Source organism: Rattus norvegicus, chromosome 5 (assembly GCF_021556685.1).
Source record: "Rattus norvegicus strain SHRSP/BbbUtx chromosome 5, alternate assembly SHRSP_T2T, whole genome shotgun sequence".
In the NCBI taxonomy this organism is placed as follows: Eukaryota; Metazoa; Chordata; class Mammalia; order Rodentia; family Muridae; genus Rattus; species Rattus norvegicus.
Genome location: NC_141538.1, coordinates 33,712,316 through 33,727,499, shown reverse-complemented (window position 1 = coordinate 33,727,499; position 15,184 = coordinate 33,712,316). Strand labels below are relative to the sequence as shown.

Sequence of the window (15,184 nt, the reverse complement as noted above, 5' to 3'; positions counted from 1 at the left end):
TATGTACACCAGATTGGACTTGATTAGACAGAGATCTGCCTGCCTCTGCCTCCTGAGTGCTTGGACTAAACTTATGTGCCATCTCGTTTAAACTATGAGTCTACTATTGAGTTGAGCTCCAAGAGACTAGAAATCTCAAATATTCATTTTGAATTAATTGAATCTATTGCAACCTCAGGTATCAGTGGCAGTTAGAATAATGTCTAACCAAGATGGATGAAGCAAAGAAGTGCAGGCAGACAGGAGCCGGATGTAGATCTCTCCTGAGAGACACAGCCAGAATACAGCAAATACAGAGGCGAATGCCAGCAGCAAACCACTGAACTGAGAACAGGACCCCTGTTGAAGGAATCAGAGAAAGAACTGGAAAGCTTGAAGGGGCTCAAGACCCCATATGAACAACAATGCCAAGCAACCAGAGCTTCCAGGGACTAAGCCACTACCTAAAGACTATACATGGACTGACCCTGGACTCTGACCTCATAGGTAGCATTGAATATCCTAGTAAGATCACCAGTGTAAGGGGAAGCCCTGGGTCCTGCTAAGACTGAACCCCCGGGCACAGATCTTCCTGGTTGCTGCTGCCACGGAGAGCTCGTAGGCAGCACCCCACGAGCAAACTTGAGCCTCAGGACCACAGGTAAGACCAACTTTTCTGCTGCAAGCGACCTGCCTGGTGAACTCAGGACACACAGAGGCAAAATTCTTCTAGAACCAGGCACTTCCGGTATTTAGAGGGGGGAGTCCCAAACCGGCGGATCCCTGCCAGCAGCAGCTCTCTGCTCCAAAACCCCGTGGGAGACAGACCTCGCCGCCTGGTCAGTTGGGCACTCCTGAGGCAGCAGAGCAGAAGAGACCACCAACACTGCCCACCCCTGCTCACATCCCTGGCCCAAGAGGAAACTGTATATGGCCTCTGGGTTCCCGTAGAGGAGGGCCCAGGAGCAGCAGGACTGCTGCGTCTGAGACACCGTGAGAACCAGAAGGGACCTGCCAGATAAACAGTTCTCTGCACCCAAATACCATGGGAGGGAGAGCTGAACCTTCAGAGAGGCAGACACGCCTGGGAAACCAGAAGAGACTGCACTCTGCACACATCTCTGATGCCAGAGGAAAACACCAAACGCGATCTGGAACCCTGGTGCACGAAAGCTCCCGGAAAGGGCGGTGCAGATCTTCCTGGTTGATGCCCCCACAGAGAGCTCATAAGAAGCACCCCACGAGCAAACTTGAGCCTCGGAATCACAGGTAAGACCAACTTTTCTGCTGCAAGTGACCTGCCTGGTGAACTCAAGACACAGGCCCACAGGAACAGCTGAAGACCTGTAGAGAGGAAAAACTACACGCTGGAAAGCAGAACACTCTGTCCCCATAACTGGCTGAAAGAAAACAGGAAAACAGGTCTACAGCACTCCTGACACACAGGCTTATAGGACAGTCTAGCCACTGTCAGAAATAGCAGAACAAAGTAACACTGGAGATAATCGGATGGCGAGAGGCAAGCGCAGGAACCCAAGCAACAGAAACCAAGACTACATGGCATCATCGGAGCCCAATTCTCCCACCAAAGCAAACACGGAATATCCAAACACAGGAGAAAAGCAAGATCTAGTTTCAAAATCATATCTGATCATGATGCTGGAGGACTTCAAGAAAGACGTGAAGAACTCCCTTAGAGAACAAGTAGAAGCCTACAGAGAGGAATCACAAAAATCCCTGAAAAAATTCCAGGAAAACACAATCAAACAGTTGAAGGAATTAAAAATGGAAATAGAAGCAATCAAGAAAGAACACATGGAAACAACCCTGGATATAGAAAACCAAAAGAAGAGACAAGGAGCTGTAGATACAAGCATCACCAACAGAATACAAGAGATGGAATAAAGAATCTCAGGAGCAGAAGATTCCATAGAAATCATTGACTCAACAGTCAAAGATAATGTAAATCGCAAAAAGCTACTGGTCCAAAACATACAGGAAATCCAGGATTCAATGAGAAGATCAAACCTAAGGATAATAGGTATAGAAGAGAGTGAAGACTCCCAGCTCAAAGGACCAGTAAATATCTTCAACGAAATCATAGAAGAAAACTTCCCTAACCTAAAAAATGAGATACCCATAGGCATACAAGAAGCCTACAGAACTCCAAATAGATTGGACCAGAAAAGAAACACCTCACGTCACATAAGAGTCAAAACACCAAATGCACAAAATAAAGAAAGAATATTAAAAGCAGTAAGGGAAAAAGGTCAAGTAACATATAAAGGCAGACCTATCAAAATCACACCAGACTTTTTGCCAGAAACTATGAAAGCCAGAAGATCCTGGACAGATGTCATACAGACCCTAAGAGAACACAAATGCCTACCCAGGTTACTGTATCCTGCAAAACTCTCGATTAACATAGATGGAGAAACCAAGATATTCCATGACAAAACCAAATTTACACAATATCTTTCCACAAATCCAGCACTACAAAGGATAATAAATGGTAAAGCCCAACATAAGGAGGCAAGCTATACCCTAGAAGAAGCAAGAAACTAATCGTCTTGGCAACAAAACAAAGAGAAGAAAAGCACACAAACATAACCTCACGTCCAAATATGAATATAACGGGAAGCAATAAGCACTATTCCTTAATATCTCTCAACATCAATGGCCTCAACTCCCCAATAAAAAGACATAGATTAACAAACTGGATACGCAACGAGGACCCTGCATTCTGCTGCCTACAGGAAACACACCTCAGAGAAAAAGACAGACACTACCTCAGAGTGAAAGGCTGGAAAACAATTTTCCAAGCAAATGGTCAGAAGAAGCAAGCTGGAGTAGCCATTCTAATATCAAATAAAATCAATTTTCAATTAAAATTCATCAAAAAAGATAAGGAAGGACACTTCATATTCATCAAAGGGAAAATCCACCAAGATGAACTCTCAATCCTAAATATCTATGCCCCAAATACAAGGGCACCTCCATACGTAAAAGAAACCTTATTAAAGCTCAAAACACACATTGCACCTCACACAATAATAGTAGGAGATTTCAACACTCCACTCTCATCAATGGACAGATCATGGAAACAGAAATTAAACAGAGACGTGGACAGACTAAGAGAAGTCATGAGCCAAATGGACTTAACAGATATTTATAGAACATTCTATCCTAAAGCAAAAGAATATACCTTCTCCTCAGCTCCTCATGGTACTTTCTCCAAAATTGACCATATAATTGATCAAAAAAAAGGCCTCAACAGGTATAGAAAGATAGAAATAATCCCATGCATGCTATCAGACCACCACGGCCTAAAACTGGTCTTCAATAACAATAAGGGAAGAATGCCCACATATACGTGGAAATTGAACAATGCTCTACTCAACGATAACCTGGTGAAGGAAGAAATAAAGAAAGAAATTAAAAACTTTTTAGAATTAATGAAAATGAAGGTACAACATACCCAAACTTATGGGACACAATGAAAGCTGTGGTAAGAGGAAAACTCATAGCGCTGAGTGCCTGCAGAAAGAAACAGGAAAGAGCATATGTCAGCAGCTTGACAGCACACCTAAAAGCTCTAGAACAAAAAGAAGCAAATACACCCAGGAGGAGTAGAAGGCAGGAAATAATCAAACTCAGAGCTGAAATCAACCAAGTAGAAACAAAAAGGACCATAGAAAGAATCAACAGAACCAAAAGTTGGTTCTTTGCGAAAATGAACAAGATAGATAAACCCTTAGCCAGACTAACGAGAGGACACAGAGAGTGTGTCCAAATTAACAAAATCAGAAATGAAAAGGGAGACATAACTACAGATTCAGAGGAAATTCAAAAAATCATCAGATCTTACTATAAAAGCCTATATTCAACAAAACTTGAAAATCTGCAGGAAATGGACAATTTCCTAGACAGATACCAGGTACCGAAGTTAAATCAGGAACAGATAAACCAGTTAAACAACCCGATAACTCCTAAGGAAATAGAAGCAGTCATTAAAGGTCTCCCAACCAAAAAGAGCCCAGGTCCAGACGGGTTTAGTGCAGAATTCTATCAGACCTTCATAGAAGACCTCATACCAATAGTATCCAAACTATTCCACAAAATTGAAACAGATGGAGCACTACCGAATTCCTTCTATGAAGCCACAATTACTCTTATACCTAAACCACACAAAGACACAACAAAGAAAGAGAACTTCAGACCAATTTCCCTTATGAATATCGACGCAAAAATACTCAATAAAATTCTGGCAAACCGAATCCAAGAGCACATCAAAACAATCATCCACCATGGTCAAGTAGGCTTCATCCCACGCATGCGGGGATGGTTTAATATACGGAAAACCATCAATGTGATCCACTATATAAACAAACTGAAAGAACAAAACCACATGATCATTTCATTAGATGCTGAGAAAGCATTTGACAAAATTCAACACCCCTTCATGATAAAAGTCCTGGAAAGAATAGGAATTCAAGGCCCATACCTAAACATAGTAAAAGCCATATACAGCAAACCAGTTGCTAACATTAAACTAAATGGAGAGAAACTTGAAGCAATCCCACTAAAATCAGGGACTAGACAAGGCTGCCCACTCTCTCCCTACTTCTTCAATATAGTTCTTGAAGTTCTAGCCAGAGCAATTAGACAACAAAAGGAGGTCAAGGGGATACAGATCGGAAAAGAAGAAGTCAAAATATCACTATTTGCAGATGATATGATAGTATATTTAAGTGATCCCAAAAGTTCCACCAGAGAACTACTAAAGCTGATAAACAACTTCAGCAAAGTGGCTGGGTATAAAATTAACTCAAATAAATCAGTAGCCTTCCTCTACACAAAAGAGAAACAAGCCTAGAAAGAAATTAGGGAAACGACACCCTTCATAATAGACCCAAATAATATAAAGTACCTCGGTGTGACTTTAACCAAGCAAGTAAAAGATTTGTACAATAAGAACTTCAAGACTCTGAAGAAGGAAATTGAAGAAGACCTCAGAAGATGGAAAGATCTCCCATGCTCATGGATTGGCAGGATTAATATAGTAAAAATGGCCATTTTACCAAAAGCAATCTACAGATTCAATGCAATCCCCATCAAAATACCAATCCAATTCTTCAAAGAGTTAGACAGAACAATTTGCAAATTCATCTGGAATAACAGAAAAAACAGGATAGCTAAAACTATCCTCAACAATAAAAGGACTTCAGGGGGAATCACTATCCCTGAACTCAAGCAGTATTACAGAGCAATAGTGATAAAAACTGCATGGTATTGGTACAGAGACAGACAGATAGACCAGTGGAACAGGATTGAAGACCCAAAAATGAACCCACACACCTATGGTCACTTGATTTTTGACAAAGGAGCCAAAACCATCCAATGGAAAACAGATAGCATTTTCAGCAAATGGTGCTGGTCCAACTGGAAGTCAACATATAGAAGAATGCAGATTGATCCATGCTTATCACCCTGTACAAAGCTTAAGTCCAAGTGGATCAAGGATCTCCACATCAAACCAGACACACTCAAACTAATAGAAGAAAAACTAAGGAAGCATCTGGAACACATGGGCACTGGAAAAAATTTCCTGAACAAAACACCAATGGCTTATGCTCTAAGATCAAGAATCGACAAATGGGATCTCATAAAACTGCAAAGCTTCTGTAAGGCAAAGGACACTGTGGTTAGGATAAAACGGCAACCAACTGATTGGGAAAAGATCTTTACCAATCCTACAACAGATAGAGGCCTTACATCCAAAATATACAAAGAACTCAAGAAGTTAGACCGCAGGGAAACAAATAACCCTATTAAAAAATGAGGTTCAGAGCTAAACAAAGAATTCACAGCTGAGGAATGCCGAATGGCTGAGAAACACCTAAAGAAATGTTCAACATCTTTAGTCATAAGGGAAATGCAAATCAAAACAACCCTGAGATTTCACCTCATACCAGTGAGAATGGCTAATCAAAAACTCAGGTGACAGCAGATGCTGGCGAGGATGCGGAGAAAGAGGAACACTCCTCCATTGTTGGTGGGATTGCAGACTGGTACAACCATTCTGGAAATCAGTCTGGAGGTTCCTCAGAAAATTGGACATTGAACTGCCTGAGGATCCAGCTATACCTCTCTTGGGCATATACCCACAAGATGCTCCAACATATAAAAAAGACACATGCTCCACTATGTTCATAGCAGCCTTATTTATAATGGCCAGAAGCTGGAAAGAACCCAGATGCCCTTCAACAGAGGAATGGATACAGAAAATGTGGTACATCTACACAATGGAATATTACTCAGCTATCAAAAACAACGACTTTATGAAATTCGTAGGCAAATGGTTGGAACTGGAAAATATCATCCTGAGTGAGCTAACCCAATCACAGAAAGACATACATGGTATGCAATCACTGATAAGCGGCTATTAGCCCAAATGCTTGAATTACCCTAGATGCCTAGAACAAATGAAACTCAAGACGGATGATCAAAATGTGAATGCTTCACTCCTTCTTTAAATGAGGAAAAAGAATACCCTTGGCAGGGAAGGGAGAGGCAAAGATTAAAACAGAGACTGAAGGAACACCCGTTCAGAGCCTGCCCCACATGTGGCCCATACATATACAGCCACCCAATTAGACAAGATGGATGAAGCAAAGAAGTGCAGACCGACAGGAGCCGGATGTAGATTGCTCCTGAGAGACACAGCCAGAATACAGCAAATACAGAGGCGAATGCCAGCAGCAAACCACTGAACTGAGAATAGGTCCCCCGTTGAAGGAATCAGAGAAAGAACTGGAAGAGCTTGAAGGGGCTCGAGACCCAAAAAGTACAACAATGTCAAGCAACCAGAGCTTCCAGGGACTAAGCCACTACCTAAAGACTATACATGGACTGACCCTGGACTCTGACCTCATAGGTAGCAATGAATATCCTAGTAAGAGCACCAGTGGAGGGGGAAGCCCTGGGTCCTGCTAAGACTGAACCCCCATTGAACTAGACTATGGGGGGAGGGCAGCAATGGGGGGAGGATGGGGAGGGGAACACCCATAGAGAAGGGGAGGGGGAGGGATTAGGGGGATGTTTGCCCGGAAACCGGGAAAGGGAATAACACTTCAAATGTATATAAGAAATACTCAAGTTAATAAAAAAAAAAAAGACTGAACCCCCAGTGAACGTGATTGTTGGAGAGAGGGCGGCAATGGGGGGAGGATGGGGAGGGGAACACCCATAAAGAAGGGGAGGGGGAGCGGTTAGGGAGATGTTGGCCCGGAAACCGGGAAAGGGAATAACACTCGAAATGTATATAAGAAATACTCAAGTTAATAAAAAAAAAAAAAAGAAATACTCAAGTTAAAAAAAAAAAGAATAATGTCTAACATGTCGCAATACATGTTCATAGAATAAACAGATGAGTAATGAGTCACCCACAACAAAACCAATACAACAAACCCTACCTAATCTGTCAGGTAGCAAGCCTAATTAAAAAAAAAACATGCATTGAAATATCAAAATATCCAAATATAAGATAGAATATTCAGTGTCACATAATAAAATTTGAATCAGTTACATAATAAGGAATGATAGGGCTCTTATGAAATGCTGTGACAGTGTCTCCCCTGTCTGGTGTCCCTTCCTATAACCTAAAGGAAGACTTCCCTATGAAGTCTTTGAAATTTAACAATGTGACAAGTGCATATTCTAAGAATTTTCAAACTCTTGTTCTTAGTTAATCATCATGTATTTTAGATCTTTAAAAGGTATGTCTCTTGTCCTCTTCATTTAAAAAACAGGAATTACAATTATGTTATTGTTAAATTCTCATTTATCATTGCTAATATTTTTATACTTCTCCTGTTTCTCAAAACCTGATTAGTTATAATGATCTACTGACTAATAAGTATCAAGATCGCAGAGTCAGTAAATTATAGAGTCAAGATTTGGGCCCAAGCATTCTGGCTCCAGGGCTAATGTTCTTTCCCACTGTAGGTTATTTTTCTAGTAGGCTGAAAGAAAAAACACAAATACAAAATTATTTGTTCAAGACAGACTCTGATATAATTACTAATAATCTGCAACTACTTTACAATGTAAAATGGAGGAGAGAACTATCTAGCTACATACATTTATTAAACAATTATGTGAATTGGAGAGTAACTGTATTTAAGTGTTTAGAAAGTTCAAGGAAAGGCTAGGAGTAATCACTTGCATAGCGTATATGAGGTGATTGACTAGAGTATCTTTTCATATCTCTACCTCGGGGTCCTCAGTCCAAGGTCATGGTCATGGCATTATTCTTCTGACAGTAGTATATTATATTACCTAACGTTTTATCCAAGTATTTGAATTTATCAATTCTCAGCACTGGAGAAAAGATAAATGAAAAAAAATGTTATCAAAGAAATAATACCTTTCTTTCTCTCTTTTCAGCAATCTTGACACAGAAGAACTATGTGGTAAGTATCTTTAAGACTAATCAAAGTGTTGCTAGTTTGATTTAGGAAGGGGGAAGATGTGATGTGATATTTCTCACACCTTGGAGTTAAAAGTCCTGGAGTAGGGAGTTTAAAGCATGAGTCTGAGTCACCGGGGATTTTTCTGTATCCTTGAATTTGGCTCCCATGTGCATGGTTCTTAAACAGTTGGACCTAGTTAATTTGCTTGTGAATAGACAATTGGGATTGTGCAATGGTTTTATAGAAGGCTTAGTCTTCGCTAGCTTAATGTGACTTCTCCATTTGCTTTATTATCGTTGTGCAGTCTTTAAATTGTATCCTTGACATATAAAAATAACATTGTTCTGTATCTGTGCAATCATTCTAGAGACTTAAATGCACTTTTAAAAAAAGAGAAAAGCACAAGTGCAGAAAGAAAATATTCTCGAATGCTTAGTCTGCCAGCCTTTTCATTTAGCTCTGTTATTTTTGTGGTTGGGAACAGAAATCAGAGATTAAAAATATGGGAAAATAAATGATCTGAACTTTATTTGGTATGAGAGCAGAGCATTATGAAACTACTAAACTTGAAATATATATATATATATGTATATATATGAATATGGAAAGTTTTATATTTTGCATTTTAAGATAAATATGTTAGATAAAACCTTTGCACAGTATGATTTTATTGTCTAGGCAGCCTGAAACATTTAGATAGTTTAAAGAAAACATTTTCTAGGACTTCTCATTGAAATCACAAATGTTTCCTAGCTACTGTAGAAATTTTACAATTTTAGAGCTCAACCGCAGTCATCCAAATGGACATTTTATGTTATTTAGGATTGGTTAGTTTCTGTTTTGTCAACCTGGCGGATCAACATTGAAAGATTTCGTCAGGATAAAGTGTCACATTGTAGTTTCAAGGCAGTAACTAAGCGAAACAAATAATACTTACAGGTCAGGAGGTTTCAAAGGTCTCAGTGGCCATTAAACACTACACTTCCCAAATAATACTTGCACAATGTCCCTCCCCATTCAGGGACAAGAATCCAACTGAAGAAACTAGATCTGGTTCATAAAGAAGGCATTTTGGCATCCCAGAAGGTTAGGCTTTTGTGACATTTGGGGAACCCTGCCCTGTCTTCACACACAGTCACAGGGGGCTCCCACTCTGCATGGCAATTACTGTGCTAAGCAGACAAAGGGGTTTCCATAGACATGACATTAAAATGTGTGGTAAACAGCAAAGCCGTTGAAGGTCAAGCTCTAATCCATCCTCCTGTGTAGACAGTCCCCATTCAAGCTGTGGTCCATCCTCCTGTGTAGACAGTCCCCACTCAAGCTGTGGTCCATCCTCCTGTGTAGACAGTCCCCACTCAAGCTGTAGCCCATCCTCCTGTGTAGACAGTACCCACTCAAGCTGTAGCCCATCCACCTGTGTAGACAGTACCCACTCAAGCTGTGGTCCATCCTCCTGTGTAGACAGCCCCTACTCAAGTTGTAGTCCATCCTCCTGTGTAGACAACCCCTTCTGTTGAAGAGTGTGATATTCGGGAGGGCTAAGACAACCACGTAGATCATTTTGTGAAGGGAGAGACCTGTCTCTTTCAGATGTCTAGGTACAGCGCACCAAAGTAACCATTCCCTCCAATTGTTCAGGTAATTCCTTTTATATTCGATTGACTTTGCCTGAGTAAGATGAGCCAAGTGAAAGAAAAACCATTATTATTAATAAGTCTTAAGACAAAAACATTTAGTGGCTCCTCTCCAATTACTCTGCTGTTTATCTATCCTTAAGGCATATCTTACAAGTCTCTGTCACCTCCTAAAACTACCAAATGCTAAAGCACAACAGTGAGTTTACACTTAATCATCCGTCCTTGATTCTGCTTGCCTTTCTCTGTAATAACAAAACTTGATTGGTCCTGTACCCTGTATGTACTGGAGAATTAGAATGCTGCCCTTCCCCACAGTGTGTAGCAAGGGAACTGATTGGGCTTTGATAACAGAATTTATTTACATTTTTAAATCCAGTGCTTATATTCATGATTGTGTTATAATACTCTGCTCTGCTCTAGAATATGTATTTTTATTTCTAAATTGCAGCTTCATTTCCCATTATTTTGTGAATATAAAATATTTAAGTTGGATTTTAATCACAGCCAACGTTTCAGTGCCGGCAAGTGAAATATGTCAGGTCACATCTCGTACAAGTTTCCTGTCGGTGTGGGAGGGGTGAGGCTTGATTGACATAGAAAGGAGATTTCATACACTTTCTCCTAGAAACCAATTACAGATTCTAGGTACCTAGATGCTAGCTTTATTAAGCTTTTGTTTTATTCATCAGTTAATTCAATTATGGAACTAAAACTCAAAATCTATTAAAATATTACTTTAAAATATCTTTGCAGTCTAATTTATGAGAATAACATTTAAATAATATTTTAATTAATAATGTTCTATCACGTGGGTATACCAACTGAAACATCACTGGTGAATTTTGATTATGTATGTTTCTTCAAAGTGCATTTTTCTTTTAAGGGTTTTCTGGTCTACTCACCCACAGTAATCAACCAATTACCTTAGAATAATCATTTCTGGACATATTTGTCTGATTGTATCCTTCAGATTACAGGGGTTCAAACCTTATCTCTCATCTCATTTACTTCCTTTTCTGCCTGGTTTACAAGCACAGAGGTGTTAGCAAGGTACTCACAATGGAAGCCATTTACGCACAAGAGAATGCTTTCTGAGACAATTTTCTACTCTGATGCATTAGCCATGGGTCCTTTTGTTCTTATACCAGATCTACCTTGGAAGTCACAAAATAAAATGGAAAACAGCACTACTAATACCATGCAGTGGGGAATGGAGAAACCAACCTCTTGTTTTGTTAGTGAGGGTGCCGTGCTGACTCTGCATGGGAAGATGATTCGCTTTGTGGAAATGATGTTCTTAAAGTATCTGTTTATGAATTGCATTCTATTCTTCCATTGATGCATCCAGCCAGTGTCGGGACTGCTTTTCAAAAGTCCTCCACATCAACTGAGAAAAACTGATTCTAGGTTTCCTATAAATGCTGTATGACTACTTTTTCTGCAAATCCATGGAAATGCAAATCCATTGTGTATTTCAATAAAAGTAGGTTCTATTTTCTCTTGTTACCCAAAGACAAGTGTTTCAAGTGATCAATATCTGTTCCAAGCCTACATTTCTCCAATGATATCAAGTAATGGCAAAGGCAAAAGCAAAATTCTGACATTGTGATTTAATAAATAAATAGGAGTTGTAGTGACAGGAATATGAGATTAGTCCAAGTCTAGCCATTTTCTACTCTTCCATTCATTCCACTCTTGGCTGATTCATGTTCCTTAGTCTATGATGAAATCCCTCCTGACAATGATCCTTGTCCTTGTCTCTTGAAACCTCACTATCTCTCCCTAATCATCAACATCACATCCAGGTAAAGTCTTTGAGAAAAGCTGTAGGATGTCACTTTTTTTTTTCCAAAATGTTTTACCTAACCATTGTACATAACCATCTTAAATTTAATTTTCATTTCATATTCTGCAGAATCTGCAGAAAACGTTGATTTCTAGTCCTTAACTCAAAACCCAATCTGATGTAGTAGATGAGTCTTTAATAATAATCTCAGTTTCTAGGAAGTTCCTTGGAATGCTACTTCCCGGACTTAAATGTACCTATAGATCATGTTGCTGTATGCCCCACTAATTGAAATCTGTATGTTAGTTTATATCATTTTAATATAATTCCTAAGTGTTATGGTATTATAGAAATATAATAATAATAGTAGTTCATCAATAGATAGTTCACGGGAGTGATAAAGACTATTTACATAGTCAATAAAAGTTCTGCTCCTTCTAATATACAAAATTATGTTACAATTGGATGTCCCTGAACCTAGAAATCTGAGTTCTATCGCTTCTCGGCCTTTTGGCTAAGATCAAGTGTAGAAATCTGAGTTCTGTAAATGAAGTTTCCCATTATCTGTATTACATTTCAACCAAGTTGAAATTATTTTGTGTTCCCTGTTTTCATCTTACTCATAATTTCCAAGGCATTACTCATTCCTAGAAATGAAAAAATGTGATAAACATGCCTTTTGCTCCATTGAAATAAATCTCTGAAGTCACAAGTTGCTTTTATACATGACAGAAGCATGCCCACGGGGAGAGCTGCAGCTGGCCTCCTTTTTGATTTGCAACATCAAACCTTGAGGAAAAGCTAAACTTCCTAAATGTTTCCTAGAAGAAACAAGAACATTTTTACATTTTTCCTCAAATTGCTATCTTAGTGGGATCTGTAATAATCAACTGATAAGAAGGACATTTTATTAACTCAACCTTGCCATCACACTCTGACTCATGTTCTCCCCCACCCCCTTTTTTGTAAGAAAGAACATTTTTGTGGGTAATTATAATCAGCTAGGTTTCTATTTTTTTCTGTTTTACTTTTCTGATAAAATTAGTATCTAGTTTCATTTGAAAGATTTTCAGTTATTATTTATGTAAGGCCAGCATTTGCTTACTAATTTATGAAGTAAATTATCAGTTGTTTATATGATTTTTGTTTTATGATTATATAAACCACAACATAAATTTATTTTAATACTTTCATCTTCCAGAATATTTTTCTCAGCACTTGGGTGAATATGAGAATGTTCTGGCTGCACTTGAAGACCTGAATCTCTCCATCCTGAAAGCAATGGGCAAGACAAAGAAAGTAAGGCAGTGTCAATGGTTGCTCTCTAGAACAATATCTTCCTTGAAAAATATTTTCTTGAAACTCAAATGTGTTTCTCAATTTATCACGAAAGTGCAGAGTGCTTCTATCAGTGATGGTTCATTTTTTTTTATATTGACTATATTCTTTCCTCACAGTACATTCGCAAGTATTAACTGTGCACTGGATAATATTTTGTGCTGAGGATACAAAGATACCCAAAGCTATTCTGGAAATTCTTAATGTAGTGGTAATACATGTATGTAAATACATTATTATGTAACAGAGAGGAACCAAGGATGCAAACTTAGTTCACACTGAAAGAGATATCTGAGGATTTAGAAATCAAGCTCTTAGTTATTCGACAAGAGAGAGATAACAGCACATACAGTGTCAGAAGTGGCCCAGGGCACGCAAAGAAATAAACATGAACAGTAAGCCTAAAAGTTTGGAAAAATAAGAGCTTGACACAATTGAAGATGAAGCTGGATTAGGGAAGGGTGACATCTTCCATGATGTCACCAAAGCTAAGGACGTAAGCCTACATCCAAGATGCAAATAAGAGAGTATTTCAAGCAGAGATATGAAAGCTCATTCAGTCTTTTGGAAAGAGCACATGATAATCAGTGTGTAATTGAGACAACAATTCGAGGGCACAGAATCAGGAAGGTGGATAAGAAGGCTGGTTAACCAGTTCTGGTGAGAGATGCTTGTATTTGAAGGACAAATTGAGGGTAAATACCAAGACTAGAAAGAAGCGTGCACTTGTGTTTGCCACAATACCTGTAGAATTTGGCAAAATATAGAGTCCCATGGAATCAGGGAGGGGAATGTCTCAAGATAAATCTATTCGTTAGCTTGGTTACTTGGGTAGTGACTTTACCAAGACAGAATGTTGAAAGAAAACCAAGTGTGGGAACGTAACAGGATAAGCTTTTAGACCTGGGTGGTGTCTAAAAGAAGACAATTAAACCACTGGAGAAAGAATCTATTTCTCGTAAGTAACATCTGGTGCTGGAGTTGCAATAAGAGTTGAATGGTGTCATCTAGACACAGGGGCGAAACTAAAATAAGGAGAGAATCTAATCCTGTCCAATAAGAGCACAGCTTTTTTTTTCTTTTTATTATTAACTTGAGTATTTCTTATATACATTTCAAGTGTTATTCCCTTTCCCGGTTTCCGGGCAAACATCCCCCTCCCACCTCCCCTTCCTTATGGGTGTGCCCCTCCCAACCCTCCCCCCATTGCTGCCCTCCCCCCAACAGTCTAGTTCACTGGGGGTTCAGTCTAAGAGCACAGCTTTTGATGGTGATCAGAAGAGAAGGATCCAGGAAGGCTGGGGATGGGGTGGGACGTTTTAAGACAAGCCAGGAACTTGCAATGTTTACGAGTAGAAGAAAAATATTTTAAACTGCAGCGAGTAATTAAATACTGACTGCTATGTAGAAATTAAGAGGTGAGAATTAAATTTTTAACTGTCTGTGAATCAAGTGACACATTAGTATTTAAAAGGCAGGGCAGGTAAGATGTTTTTTAAAGCATACCCAGAATTTCTGAATAAAGACAACAAATTTATACAACTGGAGAAACCACATGAAAAAGCATCTTCAAAATTCAGATGCTTACAGGAAACAGCAAAGTGGTTGTGGGACAGGGCAAGGTCCAGACAGAAGGGGCACTGAACACCTTGATCCACTGGGGAAAAGCCACAGGTTTAAGCAGGGAAGATAAAGCTAAGGAACCCGTGGTGGCAGCTGCCACAACAGGGAGAGTAGTGGTTGGGCTGACACAGAGTGACTTGCTGGGAATTTATGTAAGAAGCACTTGGATCTTGAGATTCCCATCCTCTGCTCAACAAAGACTTTTAGTCAAGCAAGGTTGGAATTTGCAGTTATTTCAAGGGCATAATATTAGATACGGTCTGGGCCATACTAGACATAGGTGACAGATTAATTAAAAGTTTGCATCATAAATGAAAATGCATCCAGTTTTCTTCTCACTAAAC

At 39.3% G+C, this 15,184-nt stretch overlaps 1 protein-coding gene and 1 pseudogene across 1 annotated transcript in view; both read left to right on the top strand.

Annotated features, from left to right (window-relative positions):
* Necab1 (N-terminal EF-hand calcium binding protein 1) overlaps positions 1-15,184 on the top strand; it is a 204,270-nt gene that overhangs the window by 68,611 nt on the left and 120,475 nt on the right. Inside the window, 2 exon segments of the mRNA NM_022302.2 lie at positions 8,428-8,453; positions 13,081-13,178. Coding sequence (NP_071638.1) covers positions 8,428-8,453; positions 13,081-13,178 — 124 coding nt within the window.
* LOC120103363 (U2 spliceosomal RNA) lies at positions 12,374-12,504 on the top strand (annotated as a pseudogene).